This window comes from Neoarius graeffei, chromosome 4, assembly GCF_027579695.1.
Source record: "Neoarius graeffei isolate fNeoGra1 chromosome 4, fNeoGra1.pri, whole genome shotgun sequence".
NCBI lineage: Eukaryota > Metazoa > Chordata > Actinopteri > Siluriformes > Ariidae > Neoarius > Neoarius graeffei.
In genome coordinates this window covers 88,044,286-88,062,926 of record NC_083572.1, presented here as the reverse complement: position 1 = coordinate 88,062,926, position 18,641 = coordinate 88,044,286, and the positions used below count along the sequence as shown (strand labels likewise).

General features: G+C 41.7%; 1 protein-coding gene across 19 annotated transcripts in view; it reads right to left on the bottom strand.

Moving 5' to 3' along the window:
* dock7 (dedicator of cytokinesis 7) overlaps nucleotides 1-18,641 on the bottom strand; it is a 251,625-nt gene that overhangs the window by 12,583 nt on the left and 220,401 nt on the right. For 8 of the 19 annotated variants that reach the window (XM_060919936.1, XM_060919943.1, XM_060919945.1 and 5 more), the window contains 6 exons: nucleotides 16,480-16,672; nucleotides 16,246-16,389; nucleotides 13,663-13,794; nucleotides 8,936-8,950; nucleotides 3,291-3,425; nucleotides 161-250 (listed from right to left, as the gene is read on the bottom strand). In XM_060919936.1, coding sequence (XP_060775919.1) covers nucleotides 161-250; nucleotides 3,291-3,425; nucleotides 8,936-8,950; nucleotides 13,663-13,794; nucleotides 16,246-16,389; nucleotides 16,480-16,672 — 709 coding nt within the window. The remainder of the gene's footprint in view (nucleotides 1-160; nucleotides 251-3,290; nucleotides 3,426-8,935; nucleotides 8,951-13,662; nucleotides 13,795-16,245; nucleotides 16,390-16,479; nucleotides 16,673-18,641) is intronic. The other 11 variants (XM_060919938.1, XM_060919944.1, XM_060919947.1 and 8 more) reach the window with 2 other exon arrangements.

Genomic DNA, 18,641 nt, shown 5'->3' with positions numbered 1-18,641 from the left:
TAGTTATAGCACTCTTACGTAAGTGTTATCAGGAGAGGGATGCAAAGGCTGTTTAGTGGATACACACCAGTTCTAAGGGTATGCAAACATGTACTGGGCTATATAATAATGCTTTTCGTTGACCTGTGCCATTACAGGTGCTAATACACACTACACGCACCTTATTTGGATCCAGTTTACATTTGTCCACAGGATTTGAGTCTTTAATAACTTCAACTTGATCCTCCCCAAATCTCTCCCCATAGAAACCCTAAAAATGAGAAGAAAGTCAATGGGACAGTGTAACACAGGGCTTCTTAAAACTTTTTTGACCAATGACTTCATTAAAAGCATTGAGAATTCTTGCTAACATTCGCTGTACGTTCATGAAAATAAAGTGCACAATCCTGAGAATGATAGCTAGCCTTCTTATTTAAAGGAGAACTGAAGTCATTTTTAAACTTGCTTTATTTCTTAATTAACGTGTTATTCAATTACGTTTTCGGTTTTAGTAACCTTATATCGTGACTTGTATTGGCAACTAATTGCAATTAAATATTTTACTTATCGGCCTATTCGGTTTTTAGCCGTGTTGAATTTAGTTTGTTTGGTCCACGGCAGGCATCGCTTATCCGCGCGATCTTCACGAGGCTTGTGTGAGACTTTGAAATGTGAAGTGTCAGTGCCGCCATTTTGAAAACTGTTTTCCAAAACGAAATATTGCACAAAAATGAGTTTAAATGACGATTACTGCCTACTTTTTTCAAACTTTCCTGATTGCTATCAAAACAAACAAAACTTCCGGCTTGATTACATCAGCATTCGAAAGACGGCTCGCGCGTCTTTTGACAACGTTGGTCACTTTGATTTCCGCTGTACGTTTTACTTCCGTCCTACGATGTCTCGCACAGGTCTCAACGAATTGCGTTTACGGCCATTGCTTTGACATACGGACTGACATATTACATAGCATATTTTAAAACACACTCATAACTTGCTACAGCAGTGACAAAACAGCTATCAAAAATGCATTCCTATATTTAATAAAATGAGAAATAGAATTTTGATTAAAAAAATCTGCCTTCAGTTCTCCTTTAAACATTGAAATTGAATAACAGAAGGAACATGGGTTCTTTAGATTTAAACATTTAACAATATTTTTAAGAATCCTTGGTGTGTAAGGGTCCACAATTACAGGCGTGCTGCACTTACTGCATGTTAGCCATGTAACGATTCACCCAATTCATGATACCGGCTTCACAAGTTGATTTTCTCATGCTATTTTAAAAAATATATATTAAATGAAAAATTATGACCAACAAAATGCAGCACTGCCCTATTCTTTATGACCTTAAATATTCCTTTTGAGGGCGGCACGGTGGTGTAGTGGTTAGCGCTGTCGCCTCACAGCAAGAAGGTCCTGGGTTCGAGCCCCGTGGCCGGCGAGGGCCTTTCTGTGTGGAGTTTGCATGTTCTCCCCGTGTCCGCGTGGGTTTCCTCCGGGTGCTCCGGTTTCCCCCACAGTCCAAAGACATGCAGGTTAGGTTAACTGGTGACTCTAAATTGACCGTAGGTGTGAATGTGAGTGTGAATGGTTGTCTGTGTCTATGTGTCAGCCCTGTGATGACCTGGCGACTTGTCCAGGGTGTACCCCGCCTTTCGCCCGTAGTCAGCTGGGATAGGCTCCAGCTTGCCTGCGACCCTGTAGAAGGATAAAGCGGCTAGAGATAATGAGATGAGATGAATGAGATATTCCTTTTGTTAAATTTCAAAAGAAAAAACTTTTCATTTTCTTTATAACTAGCAATTTTATTTGTTAAAGCTAGACTGCCTTTCAGATTTTTCAAGTGTAGGTCATAAAAAGAATTTTCCCGGACACCCAATTATTTTTGTTTAGCGGACTGAAAGCTACTGAATTCGAATCACAGACTTCCAATTTTATTAGCTGTTTTTTTTTAATAGAACAATTAATGAATTTAGGACCACGTGGTCCCAAATTCTCCGCTATTTTTTTTCCAGCTTCACCATGACCCAGTTCAGGATACTATGTCATGCATGACGTGGTGGGCTTTCCTTGTTCGCGCAAGGCATTGTGGGATACAAATTTGAAACAGGAGAGAAAAATGGAGGACGTGAGTGTGCAAATGAAACGTGGAAGACCGACTACAATAACGGAAGGCGAAAAGAAAAGACGCTGTATTGCGAAGGAAAGGAAACGCAGGACCAAACTTATAAATATCGGCGCTCAGCGGAGACAATGGGATGATCAAAGGTAAACTTACGCATGCGCACATGCACTTTCTCCGTTTGCGTGACTGCACGAACCAGGTGATCTCACGCACATTATTTGCTATGGAATCCCCTCAAATTAGATATGTTCCCAGTCACAGAATGGCCTGATATTTTGTGAGATATTAGAGAAATAAACGTACATCATATTATGACCAAGTTTCAGAGAGAACTAAATTTTATCGATTTTATTAAATTGAAAGGCAAGTCTTCTTTTAATTGCTAGCTTTCGGCAGTCTGTTCAAAGAGAGTTCTGACTTCTTATTTGTACAGCCAATCACATAAAAGCTCTTTCCCATTTTAGATCTGTTTTTGTGCGTTTTCACAGCATTAGACCCATGTTACTTCCGCCTATGCTGAAGTCACATTCATATTTTATTTTGGTTTGAACAGTCATAAATTTGTATTGTGATTTATCATCACATAATATACTGTTACATGCCGATTGCATGTAATGACAGGACTAGGATTGTGCATCGCACTGCAGCTCCTCAAGCTGAGGAGACTTAGACGAAAGCACTCGTTTTACCTTCACTGCTCCATCCAACCTAGATCACAAATGTGAACTGGGTTGATACACATAAGAGCACTAAACCTTGTATCCCAAATGCAAACGTGTTGCATTTCACATAGTATTTTTATGAGATTAACACATTAACACCCAATTTACACCAGGAGCAGAGTGACCTTCACACATTAGGGAATGGAGCATTCATTTCTATTCTTTCCTTCACTATATTTAGAAAATAAAGTGGAAATATCCATGGATATTATAAACATGTCCACTAGATAGATTGTATATGGCCACATAATTATGACTAAATATTCCATAAATCAAACTTATATGCATAGATCTACATTATAAATAATATCTGGTAAAAAATTTCCACCTCCATCCACATCTCAGGCAACTGCAAGCGGGGTTGAAACCCTGAGTTTGTGAACCTATTTGAACCCAACAGGTCACGCATTCATTAAACACACACAGACACACAACTGAAAAGCTTCCAGCGATGGTGTACCTCAAGCCGATGTGAGATTTCAGCCAATTTGGTGATGGCTGGCTCTTTGTACACAAACTCCTGCTCATCCAAATCACCAAATTTCGAACCATAAAAGCCGACTCGGAAGTAAGTACCAAACATGCGCTTTCCGTCCTGCAACAAAGAGAAATAAATTAGCTTTGCCCAATTCCAGCTATACTCTTCCAACAGACATCATTATCACTCATTTCACTTCATCATTACACCATTATATCTCTTAACTTTATAAAATCTTTATGATACTATAAGCTGAACTATAGTAAACTCCTGGGCCATGGCCAGTGTAAGGCGAACTTGAATGAGAGGGGAAAAGTTCCTGTTGACTTGGCACCAAGTTATCAGACCCGGTAAACAAGCAAGATAAACTCTGTCTGGTAAATGAATAATCAGAAAATGTTGACCGACAGATCATTTAATCTAATGTAATGCAATAAGGAGCAGAATCATATGCATACAGTAAGGCTTCCACGCACAGCAAATCAATCAATACAGTATAGACCTGCATACTGTATCATAAGAAAATGTCACAGGCAGTAGGAAAGGGAAGATTTAGAATGAATAAAATACAGCCATCTGATGTTTAAGCTGTTAGTCTCTATCCAGGCATGCTTTATTCATTTTTATTAGCGTTAAGAATTAAACTTTACAAAGTTAACCTTCATGAACTAATCATTCAGTTACAGTGTTCATAAATGGGTGTGTTCGTCCAGCACATCCTGAGCAAACCTAATTTTTCACTTAAAAGTACTCATTACTGGTGGTGGCTGGTTTACAATGAGAAATGAGATGCAGCTAAACATAAGGGGTGTTCACACGGCAACTTTTACTCCGGTGTAGCACCGGGGCTGCCCCGGTAGAGCGTTCACACGGTACAAAGTTATACCGGTGTAGCCCCTGAAAGCTGCTTAAACCGGTGCAAATCTAACCCTGCTCGGGAGGTGGTTTAAGAAGTTTACTCCGGAGTAAATGCTAGTTTGCGGGGCAGCACCGATATAAAATGGGACGTCTGAACGCTACAGGGGTAGACTCGCTACGCGTGAGGAGAGTTGATTACATACGGGCATTGCATAATTTGCATCCTGGTATTTTTCGCTTACAACATGACGAATATCAACAACAACAGAACTGCGTGTCTTCCAGTGTTGCCAGATTGGGCGGTTTTAAGTGCATTTTGGCGGATTTGAACATATTTTGGGATGGAAAACGTCAGCAGTATCTGGCAACACTGGTGTCTTCATCCACGTTGTTTTCCCGGCGCTTGGTGATGCCATGACAACCGGGAAAAGGAAGTGCATTTCCACGCATGCACATATTTCATTTCCGCATTATTGCTATCGTATAGCACGGTCGCAAAAACTGCCGTGTGAACGCAAGTGGGGCTGCACCGGTGCTAACACGCTTCTCTCTAGTAAGCAGGTTTGTGACGTGTGAACGCTCCACAAAATTTACACCGGTGTAAGATATATCGCAACAAAATACATCGGTGCAGCATCGATGCAAATATGGGCCATGTGAACACCCCTAAAGACAAAAAAAAATTATTTGCTACTAAAATATTATTATATTACGATATGTAAGTATTTTGGCGGCACGGTGGTGTAGTGGTTAGCGCTGTCGCCTCACAAGAAGGTTCTGGGTTCGAGCCCCGTGGCCAGCGAGGGCCTTTCTGTGCGGAGTTTGCATGTTCTCCCCGTGTCTGCGTGGGTTTCCTCCAGGTGCTCCGGTTTCCCCCACAGTCCAAAGACATGCAGGTTAGGTTAACTGGTGACTCTAAATTGACCGTAGGTGTGAATGTGAGTGTGAATGGTTGTCTGTGTCTATGTGTCAGCCCTGTGATGACCTGGCGACTTGTCCAGGGTGTACCCCGCCTTTCACCCGTAGTCAGCTGGGATAGGCTCCAGCTTGCCTGCGACCCTATAGAACAGGATAAAGCGGCTAGAGATAATGAGATGAGATGTAAGTATTTTTTAACTGTGAGATTCGACATTGCTGTACAAGAAGCAGGAGATGATGAAAAGATTTTTTTTTAAGCTGGCTGACATTGCTGAATGTTCCGTAATTTAGCTAACCTGTGTTAATTAAAAATCACTGACTACCCAGGTAGTTTCACAGCACGTTTAAATATCTTTTTGAAATAAAAATAGCAACCAGTCTCATTTTTCCAGTTAGAAAATTTGCTAAACAAATTGGAGTTAAGGCAAAAACGAAAGCTTCGGGGACTCTGATAAATTTGTAAATCTTCTGAAATGCTTTCTAATTATATGATATCTCCCCACAAGCTGTCTAAATCAACTCCACTCCTGTCCAAATACTGAAACGTCACTTTTTCATCTAGCAATTTACGATGTTCTAAATTTGAAAAAGCAAACAAACAAACAAAAACACCTTCAAAGTAATGCAATACGTTTGGATTATGAGCTGACAGCCAGAAATTGCAATTCAATAAATGAACAATTGAAGTTGATACACCAACCATCTCCCACCCTTATCAACTTCCCCCAAATTTTAAACTGTCCAATATATCCACAAATACGGCTTAAGAACAGTTAGGTTAACCCAATGACCGTAAAAAAAAAAAAAACACCCATGGACGATGTGGCTCCATACCCTTCTGTTCTATAGAATTGAAGCCAAAAATCTCCATGTTGTCAAATTTGGAGCCAGAGTTTGCACATTAGAGATGAGAATTGAAGTCAGGGACATCTACTCATTTGGTAGACCCGCCCCCTTCTCCCAATACCGAGCTCCAGTGTAGTGCCAAGGTTGTCAATCACTTCATTCCCAAGTGTAGCCACACCTTCTTATGATATAGTAGAATAAAGTTTTAAAACTTAATTTCTGGGGGGAAAATTAAAAATGTGCAGATATCAGCAAAGGGAAAACCAACTGTTTGAATTAGACACTGTAGAAGGAAAGACATGTTTAGATGAGAAAAGTGACATGGAAAACAGGCTGTTTTGTCATTGAAACACATGGGGATGGGCGGAGCCACACATTATACTGGAGACAGCCGGAAAAGCCGCAAGACCCGTGGTTGTGTCGCTTTTTAGACGTTACACCGTCCACATTTTTTTTACGTCACTGGGTTAAACCTAACTCAAAATATGGCTGTCAGAGTAGCTTTTAATACACCAATATATTATACAGAGCGTACCGAGTACCAGTACTAACAAGGAGACAGAGAGCTGTCAAACAGTATAGTAGCACACGCTGTATTAAGAGCAATGCAAGTGTAATACAAATGGTTCAAGTGAACTGAACGTTCAGACTGTCGCGCTTGTGCACTTGGAGAGAAAGTAAGTGTGGGAAGTGATGCTGGAGAGGGCGGATATGGGGGAACATGGCAGTGGGACAGCATGCTTAGGTGTTACAGATTTGCAGTGGAGAAGAAAATAAATATATTTCATCAAAAACTATGGCCCACTTTACACGGGGACGGTCTGAAACAAAAACGCAAAAGTCCGTTTTCGTTCTCACTTTTTTCCGCGTCTACACGACCGTTTTCAAGGAGGAAATCTGCGTCTATACGGTGACGCATAAATGTGTGGAATTCAATTGGATGTGCATGCCAGGCGGCTAGGTGGTGCTGTGAAAGACCTCCGCTATGTCTGCACGCATGCGCAACGTCTTCCGTCTTGTCTGATCTGCACATCTGCGCCGCGAAAACTTTGACTACTCTGGCTATGGTAAGTAAGAAAGTAAGTAAAAAAGTAAGAGCATGCTATACCCGCCTCTGTTCATTAACGGTATATGTGCAGATTCGGTATAGATGTTCGAAGGACTCCTGGACGTTTATTAAAGCTGCCAGAGCAGCTTGAAGGTCTGTTGGATCGATGTAATCAGACATGCTCTTACTTTTTTACTTACTTTCTTACTTCCCGGGCTGGCATGTACAGTATATGACACATGTATGACGTAAACGCGTACCCGACGTGAGCAGATCCGAGCAGAGTTTCGCGTATTGGGTAGTTTAGACGGATATGCAACGGGGGCTTGTTTTTAACTTATCCACTCTGGAAGGCGTTTTCAATTTTTTCCGTTTTTCAGCCTCGGAAACGCCGTCCCCGTGTAGACGAAAGGCACTTCCGATAAAATATTTAGTCGTTTTTACCCGACAGCGTCCTCGTGTAAACGGGCCCTAAGTGGAAATGTCTAGGCTATCCTGCAAAGATAATGCTGGGTAAGGAGCCAGTTTAACAAGCACAGTGGTGAAAACAGTATTTGCAAAAGAGGAATGTATTTCCAGTTCTGAAGAAAAAAAAAAAAAAAGCCTTTCCAGAACTACACAGTGAACTACTGTGTGCGTATTTGGCCATGTGAAGGGTTTACCCATGCCATCACACAAATATCAGCAGGTAATCACGTTCATCATGATATTAAAATTCAAATATTATAATTCCAGTCTGAATTGCAGGATATTTACTCTGCTTCTGTCAAATCACATATTTCCAGCGGAAGAACTGGAAATAGACTCAACATGGCAACAAAAACATGAAACATCAGCTATCTGGTTCCTCAGTCAGCTGTCTCGCTATTAAAGCAACAGAAATAAAGCCTCAAACTAGGAACTTACCACAAGACATAATAATTAAAGTGGGAAGAGGAGGGATCAGCAACCAGGGAGGGGGATTTAAAAAAATAAAAAACAAACCAAAAAAAACAAAAGGGGGGAGAGAACACAACACATTTTAATCAGGGAACCATGAATCTCTTGAAAAGACAAATAAAAACAAAGCAAAACAGCAATATTACTTAAAACGCAATTCTTAAACAAAATGCAAACGATCCTCAAAACAGAACACATGCAGGATGGAAAGAGATTGAGGGGGGAAAGAAAAAAAAAAAAAAAGGCAAGCAGGAAGGACTGGGTGAGAATGGGATGGGATTCAGGAACAGTCCAACATCCTGTTAAATGTGGAGACAGTATCGTGCCAAACTGTCAATGAGTCATGCAGAGAACCATGAGAGACATGACGTATTAATAGCAATTCACACACAGGCGCGCACACAAATGAATACTCAGGGGTCGATTTAGTTCTAAATAAAGAATAACGGTCAGTGAAAAGATCCAAAAATGTCCCAATGGACCATAGAGGAATCTTTGTTGTGACATTCTTCCACAGAAGGACAAAAAAAAAAAAAAAACCACAAACAAACATTTTTGTTTTTTAAATTTGACATTTGTTCCAGTGTTGCATAAACAGGCATAAATCGAACCCTGTGCTTTAGGATGGCTGTAGTGAGCTCATATCGATGCCAGTGCTGATGAAAGACAGAAAGAGTGAGGGAGAGAGATGAGACAAACAAAGTGACGCATTCATCGACAGCTCGTCATTAGTGCCACACACTGGCTCCCATGCATATGGCCTGCTGAAACGAGCAATGTTAACACTGCTTCTGTTCAGAAGAAAAAAAAAGGAGCGAGAGAGAAAAACAAAGAAAAGAGAAAGACAGAAAGCGTGGCGTGGTTGCACACCACAGACAGAGATGGAGGGATGGGCGGAGTACGAAAACAAAGTCAATTAAAAAGGTTAATGGATCGATTTCACAGCAGAGAGAGCCAGGATCAATGCCCACCGCTTGCACATGTGGGTCAAGCATTAAGCATGAGGTTCACCACCTACCTCCCAGCCAGTGCTCTGTGTGATAGAAAGAATATAGGACAAATCAACACACGCACAGGTCACAGTCACACCCTCTATAAGCTCAGCACGACTCCTTCACCACTATGGGAAGCCACTACTCATTCCCACAGCACCTTCAGAACACTGCATGCAGCACTCAGGGGTGGACAAATCAGTTACCTGGGTCTCCAGGACAAGCAGGTTTTTTTGGTCCAGGCTCGGTGTTTTATTTGTAGTTGCCCAGAAAGAAAAAATAAATGACTTTTGCAAAACAACTTTTCATTTGGTTTGTATTACGCTTGTGCGAGAACCATTTAATCATTTCGACACGATACAACACTACTACAATATCCAGTGACGGTTTAATATAGTACCACACCTGCCTCGCTTTCTGTTAAGGTTTCATCTCATCTCATCTCATTATCTCTAGCCGCTTTATCCTTCTACAGGGTCGCAAGCAAGCTGGAGCCTATCCCAGCTGACTACGGGCGAAAGGCGGGGTACACCCTGGACAAGTCGCCAGGTCATCACAGGGCTGACACATAGACACAGACAACCATTCACACTCACATTCACACCTACGGTCAATTTAGAGTCACCAGTTAACCTAACCTGCATGTCTTTGGACTGTGGGGGAAACCAGAGCACCCGGAGGAAACCCATGCAGACAACATGCAAATTCCGCACAGAAAGGCCCTCGCCAGCCACGGGGCTCGAACCCGGACCTTCTTGCTGTGAGGCGACAGCGCTAACCACTACACCACCGTGCCGCCCCTCTGTTAAGGTTTATCCTATGAAATAAAACTCCAACCGTGTATGGTTAACATCGAGTCGAGGAATGCCAAAGGTTTTAGCTGAAAACAGCACGTTCTCTCTTTTTTAGTGAAGTTTGTCAATTTTTGGAAGGTGAAATTTTGACCAAAAATTACAGTAAAGTGTCAAATCCAACACTACAAATAATTTCAAGGGCAATTATATAATTAGAAAATAATTAAATATGCTTCCCTCCGGGGCGGCACGGTGGTGTAGTGGTTAGTGCTGTCGCCTCACAGCAAGAAGGTCCGGGTTCGAGCCCCGTGGCCGGCGAGGGCCTTTCTGTGCGGAGTTTGCGTGTTCTCCCCGTGTCCGCGTGGGTTTCCTCCGGGTGCTCCGGTTTCCCCCACAGTCCAAAGACATGCAGGTTAGGTTAACTGGTGACTCTAAATTGACCGTAGGTGTGAATGTGAGTGTGAATGGTTGTCTGTGTCTATGTGTCAGCCCTGTGATGACCTGGCGACTTGTCCAGGGTGTACCCCGCCTTTCGCCCGTAGTCAGCTGGGATAGGCTCCAGCTTGCCTGCGACCCTGTAGAACAGGATAAAGCGGCTAGAGATAATGAGATGAGATGCTTCCCCCCTACCCCACCCAGGTCAGCGCTCAGACCTAGTGTACGCTTCTGAAAGTCACCACTATGAACATATAGAATGGTTTTTACTAGGCTGATTCACGAAAGTGCACAGATGACAAAATATCTTTTTCAGAACTAGGAACATACTGCTATGTGGAAAGACCAAGAAAACCAAGCCCAAAAAAAAAAAAAAACCCTGCAGCTCCGAGTCATCATATTACGCACAGCACGTCACCTCACGGTTAAAGATACAGACAGAAAACAAAGCGGGACAAGCTCAAGCAAATGATTTTGCTTGTGAAACCAGGAAAGGGGTGTTGCATTTCATAACTGAGATTTTTGCCAACAACTCTCCAAGTTTTTGTACAAGGTTGCAAACATGTCATAAATCAGTGTTTCTCAACCACTGGGCTGCAAAGCGCCATCTAGTGGGCTGCAATTCCCCCCCCAAGTTGAAGCTAATTTTTACTCGTAGTCGGGTACAATTGCTGGGTTGCATCTGACAGTCACATCCGCCTCATTAAGCTACGGTCACCGTACAGCTCGCGATGCTTTATCGATGAAAACGAAGCATTCTGGTGGCGATGCATGGCAATATACATGAGAGCTAAAAGTTGTGGACTTTTTAAAAAATATTTTCTTGAATATCTATTAACACAATGATTAAGCAGACCTGGAAAACGTGAACACTTTCCTTACGCCTTTGCGCGCTTGAGTCTGAAGATCGAGTGGCCGCGCGCGCTCACGGAGCGCGTGGTGCACGTTCCTGGGACCCAGTCGTTATGGAAAACGCCTGATACGGATTTGAGCGCAATCAGCAGATACGGGCACGGACGCTGTTTTTACAGAGTCTTTGCGAAATATCATCATCACTGTGACGTTTGTTTCTAGCCATGTTTATAATGCAGCTTAAATACTCTGCTTTTGTTTGTTTTTTGTAAACATCACGCCTGCTAATAAATGCTTTTCCTGCACTTAGATCCGTCTACCGCCGTCTATCTTGTAGTGTCCTGATCCCCAGATCTTCAATTCAGCCACATATAAAAAGTTGTACGCCTCCATGCTCTTCCAGGTTTTCATCTGTTTGTCCGTGTAGAACGATGTCTGCAGCACCAGGTAGTTTGAGATGTCGGGGAACTCAACAGATGGATAATTTTCCAACTCGTAGGAAAAAAAAATCCTTCTCTGTTAGCGTGTAAGGATCTAATCCCATTGAGTGGTTTCTATATCCACTTCTTTTGAGTGTACGTCTTGGCTTTAATGTCTTGCTTGTTTGCTGGACACGAACTTGACAATAAGTTCTTGGATTAATGGACCAGACTCCACTTTTGGCTCATTAATCCCTTTTGGCTGAGAATGCCCTGCATGCAGGGTTTTATGTTGGCTTCTGGCACATCCAAACAGTTTTAAATACAACACCTACAATTAAAACCAGTTTGTTTTTATTGTATTTATTTAATTCCTGGGCTCCTATCTGTAACAGGGAGTGATGTCCCATCCCATTAATACAATTTACAATAGATGAGCCAAAATAATTGGGAATCTTTTTTTAATGGGCCTCGACTCATTATAAGTATGAATAGGTGGGCCTTAAAGTAGAAAAGGTTGAGAACCCCTGTCATAAAGCCATTATTTAATGTGCTACATTAGAAACATTACCAGTTTCGGATAAGAAATGTGGTTACATAGGCCCTGTCCACATGGCAACGGATTCAGGTGAATCTGATAAAATTGTTTATCGTTTCGGCCTGGCGTCCACACGGCACCGGCGTTTTGGGTGCCCCAAAACGAAATCTTTTGAGAACGAGTTCCAGAGTGGAAAAATCTGTCAACAGCACTGTTGCGAAGTCGTCTGGATGAGTAGAACAGATTTGTTTACGATGATGTCACAACCACATGACTGTCAGTGCTTCACGCCGGGTAGAAGTGTAACGAACTCGATGCGAGTCGTCAACAAATCCTATAACTTGGTTCATGAAACACGCTTACAAAATATTTTCACTGTGAATATTTATTGTGTAATGGTGCAGAGAGAGAGAGAGAGAGAGAGAGAGAGAGAGAGAGAATAGCCCTTAGGGCAGAGTCTTTAGTCCAAACACTGCGGAAGTACTGAGTATAACCAAACCGCGCACCGCCCGTGCACTTTCCAAAAACAAAAACAATCCCGCCAGCAAAAATAGGAGAAAAAAAAAAAAGGAGCGATCTCACCTCTTCAAATGTTGGTTTAAGTCCGACAATACATTCCTCAAAAAGGGCGTAGAAGAACAAAGTAATCCATCAACGTGTAGCATTCAATTTATTCCGGACCATTAAAGAATTCTGGAGGATATCAGAATGTTGGCGTACCGGCTTCCATCTACCCCCATTCATTCCTCTTTCCGTGTCTTTCGTTTAACGCTACTGATTAATAATCAAAACTTTGTGTGGCTAATGCTACAGAAGAAGGGGTTTATGCGCATGCGTCTACTTCTTCTATTGTTCTGGTGTCTCCGATGGGACCGTCTTACAGCGCACGTAGAGGTGTGGCATGTGTATTGCATTGTTTTCAGCAAGCGTTGCGTTGCAATATGTACCTGATATTTTACTGATCCGTTGCCCATGTGGACGCGATATTTAAAAAAAAAAAATCTCGTTGCTATTGTCGTGTGGATGTAGCCATAGTCTTCGTCCGTATGTTTCACATCAGTCACCACTTTCTAGCCGAGTCAGTTATATTTCTGGACAACCCAAACAAAGTGAGTAGACTGGAGTTTCCACTTCCTGAGTAGGTTAGTGAATAAATTATCATTTGTCCACCCCTGCTACAGTACACATCACTGATAACCCCATAAGTGTTTCTGTACGGCATGCAAGGCCTAATGGACTTCCATCTTCTCGTGGGAAACCATGATTCTGTCCCAACACATGCAAAGCCCCTTGTATAGTCACTCTGGGGCTGAAACTGAGTGTGTTAGCACCCGCTGTGTGTGCTGGTGGAACAGACAGGCATATGAATATGCTTTTACAGTACTTCTCCATGCATGAATGAACAACTTCCCTGTTTAAACAGTGTACAAGTATGCAATAACCCTTAAAAAAACAATTTAGTGAACTAACGTACCATGCAAGACATGATGTCGAACATACAACGTGTACATGACGGTCCAAATGTGTGTGCGAGCATGAGTGTGTACATACAACTGAATAAACAAGACTTCATTTCTACATGGACACTGATTTTTATCAAATGTTTTGATGATATCCAAAAGCAAAGTCCTGTTGTTTTAAACTGAAATAGCTGGCGAGTACAGTGACCTGATTCCTAAAGGACAGCACTGCTACCAAACAGGATGAGCATTTACCTGGTGCACGATTTTGCCAAAGGCTTCTTGCAGTTTACCATGAATGGTGGCCAGCTTCTTGGCATCCCTGTTAGCTTCATGAATAGGGATGAGCACCTTGTAGACTTCGTTCACGGCCTCGTACATGCCGGCCTGCAGACGGAGAGTGAAAACGAGGTCACTGAACTAATAATACCCAATACTGAGATCACACAACACAGGATAAAGAACACTTGTGGTCAGAAAATTCCTGGAGCGCATCCTGATCATCATAACTGAACCATTTATTAAATCAGCACCACTTTCACCATCAATAATCTGTATATATTTATCCTGATTGTTCCGTCGAGTTACTGATACAGCCCTGCTTCTATCACTTTTTTTTTTTATTCTCACAGGACTATGTATAAAACATGCGCTGGCAGCTGAGAGAAAAACAAGAGTGCTCCAAGAGCACAATATCCCCCACTGGCAACTCTGCCATAACTCTGGTAAAATGCGACTGAATTGAACGAAATTACGTGTGTATTACCGACATATAACAAAGAATCCTGTCAAGTTTTGTGAAATGCCTCCAAAAATTGTGAGAGGAGTTGATTTTAGAAGGTGAGTACCCTTCCCAGGACGGACGGACGGACATCGCCACGACATAATCCCCCTTCAGGCCTTTCGGCCGGGGGGGGATAAAAATTGAGGGAAGTTGATTTCAGAAAGCAAGCACACCTTGATGAAATGCCAAAAGTACAAGTTTGCTAGTAATCAAGGGTCTAAACTCTGGTAAAATTTTCACAAACAAAATTAAATCGCAATATGCATATTACCGTCACATAAAGCCTTTTGCCAAGTTTGGTGAAATTCCTCCACAAATTGTGAGAGGAGTTAATTTCAGAAGAACGTACACCCTAATGAAATTGTCAAAGTTATTTAATCAAGGGACAAAACTCTGGTGAAATTTCACAAACGAAATTAAATTGCAATATGCGTATTACTGACATATAACAAAGAATCCTGCCAAGTTTCGTGAAATTCCTCCAAAAATTGTGAGAGGAGTTGATTTCAGAAGGTGAACACCCTTTCCAGGACGGACGGATGGACGGAAATCACCATGACATAATCCCCCTTCGGGCCTTTCGGCCAACGGGGGATAAAAATGAAAGCAGTTTAAAGGGCTGATGACACGAACGTGACTCTATGCAATTTCTTAAATAAACTATACAACATGGCAAACATGTTAGATTTCTGTTATAATTACGTGAAAAGAAGCTGTTGTTACGCGAATATCCAACTTTTAATTGCACAGCGCAAGAAAACTGGGTCCGTGGCTTGCGGCCATGTTGTGACTTCAGCGGAAGAACACGCTGCGGTTCACTGGCTGTTCTACTCTGGTTCTACTCAATGGAAATGGCGCATGAAAACGCCGGTGAACTCTCTAGTGCTAGCTCTTCCACTTCTGGGAGTCTAGAATTGTGTTGATCTCTTCCGAATAGAATCTATGATAGCCTACCCTCTTTACCCTTTGCCTCTCGTTGCTAGGCGGCAGTTACATGAAAGCCGCAAGCTTTCACAAGCAAATACATGACTGATATCACGCCGACTTTATGATTACATTTATGATTATCATGTAGAACCTATAGCTCTATGTACCTTTATCTTATGTCGTTTCACAACACATGCTCTGACAGGAGGACTGTCTTTGGATCCGGCATAGCTACTAGTAGACCCCCTCCGGAATACTGGCAGTGTTGCCAGATTGGGAGGTTTCCCGCCCAGTTGGGCGGTTTCAAGTGCATTTTGGTGGGTTTTGAACATATTTTGGGCTGGAAAACTTCAGTAGTATCTGGCAACAGATACTGCTGACGTTTTTCAGCCCAAAATATGTTCAAAACCCACCAAAATGCACTTGAAACCGCCCAACTGGGCGGGAAACCTCCCAATCTGGCAACACTGTGTAGGCACTGCTGATGGCAGCAACACACATTTGTGCTGAACTGCACACCCAAGAGATTCTTTTAAGCTGGGAAGGGTGTCAAAACAATCCAAATCGAAGTGTTCAGAGCACAGGACGGATGTTGGCGAGGGCTCCCACTTGTCACGAGTGCGCCTGACTTGCTTCACCCACTTCGCATGCAGCTCGGGATCTCTGGGAAACTTGAATAAACTTACCCCATCCTTGTGGGTTTTGGAGCAAAAGCCGGCAACACAACGCGAAGGCATAATAACTAACTAACTATATATATATATATATATATATATATATATATATATATATATATATATATATAAAAATGTATAATAATGTCTAATAAAAAAACTAATAATGATAAACTGAACACCTGTCGCATTAACAACAAACTGGTAAGTTAGGAGGAAGGTTCTTTCGCTGATGTCATATAGCTCCTCCTCCTCTTTCGTCTCCTGGGTGCTGCAGCCCCGTCAAATTTGCCCAAATAGCCGCGTTTTTTATCATTACTTGTAAAATAGGCGCCTTCGTGAATTAATATATGGATCATCGGGAATTACTTTTTATGTTATAAAACATCGCCAAAGATGTCAAAAACGTGTCATCAGCACTTTAAGAGTTCACTTTGACGTGCACTTCCTTACCATAGAGAAGGAGGCAGCAGCCTGCTCCAACAGCCCGACCAGCCCAGCCTCTGTGAAATATTTCCCCGAGCAGATCCCCTCCTCATCCGGAGAAACGACATCATCAGATACAGCAGACTCCTCCAGCACGTTGGATGAGATATTCTGTCACAGAACAGAGGGAAAGCCATGAAGAAAACAATTAATTTGAAGAAAACTGGCATACAGAAGCATCGCTCAGGTCAGATTAAGTACCTGGAAGGTGACACAGCCCACAGGCAGGTACTTGCGATCCTCCAGCATGCTGAGATATTCAGCTACCAGAGCGGCGCTGTGGACCAGACACTGAGCCGCCTCTGCATGGTTAGTCCTCTCAGAGTGCTTCCCTGCCATGTTCTGTAGCCAGGTCAGCCTCAAATCCGGGGACGTCTGATACCCCTTAGCAATTCTGTTACATATACATTTTTAACATTTGCATTATGACCACGGTGATTATTTGCATAATGTTTAACAGTTATCCCACGAAATCAAATCGTCGGCTACAAGCCATGTACGACGAGATTGAGTGGAATAACTCTTATTCTATCCACATTCAATGGATTTTCAGAAAAAGACAGCATTTTTACTTTTTGCAAATTCAATAAATTTAAAAAAATAATAATTAAAAAAAAAAAAACTTTAAACAAAACGCCTGACAAAATCATTTCTGCTCAGGCGGACTTCTTAAAAACCTATCGATGGCTGGACGATTTGACCTCAGTGTTGTTGTTTTTTTGTAGAAAGTGCCGTCTTGCTCTCCTGCCAAGATATAGAATAGCTTTAGACATCTGTTTAATTCTTCCTTGGACATTCCAGTTACGTAATCTTCAGACTTCCTTTAGCTTTTGAACCCGGCTAAAAAAAAAAATTCAACAAATTTTAATGCTTAAAAATGAATGCAAACAAATCGGTGAAATGAGAGTACCAATTTGTGAGAAGTGCTATAATAATTCTTGAAAAACAAGAAGACCGTCAACTATATCCCCCGCCCTATATACCAAGTTTCAAGATATGTGTCACATTTTTCAAGTTCTGCTGCAGGAAACCAACCCTACCTCTTTACACTGACCTCAGCAGCTCATGGCATAATAAACCCACCAGACCTTTTGTCCAGGTGAACTAAAAATTACAATTTCTTACATTTCTTAGTATCAAAAGGCACATATACATTACTTAATCAACACGTATACCAACTTTCAAGACGTCACCACTCACAGTTTTCAAGTTCTGCTCCGGAAACAAAACCTACCTCTAACCTGAGAGACCAAGTCTGAAATTGTTTCCATGGAAACATGAAAAATTAAAACTTCTCAAATTTCTTAGTATGAAAAGGCACATCTACATCACCTTGTATACCAAGTTTCAAATCCATATCATGAATAGTTTAGGATATATGCTCCGGAAACGAACACTGCTCTTAGAAACGAAGTCAATCTATTTTTGATATAAAAATTTGAAAAATACTTTTTTCCCCAAAAAATCCAAAATAGCACAAGGCACCAGTTCACATGTTGCTTGATAAGTTTCAAAGTTTCATGAAGATATCTTCAGTAGTTTTAAAGATATGGCCCGGAAATGAAAGCGTGACCGGACGGACAGAACCCATTTCTATAGGATTTCAACTGGTTTGTCCTGCAGCTTTAGAAGCACTTTGCTTACACAATTGATTTGTATTTATTTATTGGTCCAAAATGCCATCTTTTTCTCAACTTCATTCATCAATTAACTCTTAGTACAGCTAAATATTTAAGTTATTCCACGAAATCGAGTCGTACATGAGCTGATAGCTGACGAGGCGTGTAGCACCGAGTCGGCTATAAGCCATGTACGATGAGATTGAGTGGAATAACTGTTTTATTCTATCCACATTCACTGGATTTTGAGAAACGGAGCATTTTTATTTTTTGCAAGTTTGATAAATAAAACGTTTTGTACAAAACGTCTGACAAGATCATTTCCGCTTAGTGTGTTAACAAAACGGCGAAATGACAGGAGCAATTTGTGAAAAAAAAAAAGATATGTTCTTACCATTAAATACTTTTCCATATATGTTGTTGCCTTTTTGTATTTTTGGGGGGTTTTGTTTTCGAGTAGCGTTTTTATTTCATCCTCAGTTGGTTCAGCAACACGCTCCACCATTTTGTTTCTCTCTACTCACGGTATATGAGCTGATATCCTAGTCAGAGCATTTTTTAACAGTTACTGGGAGACCAAATGGTCTCTCAGTGGCCAGATTTGGTCTCCTAGTCAATGCCAAACCAGCTTCACTGGGAGACCAAATTTTAAACCAAGTTATGTCTTATTTGGTTCAATCAGTTGCAATTAATTAACCAAGTACCATGTAAGTATACATTTAACAAGGAAAACTTGGCACTGCA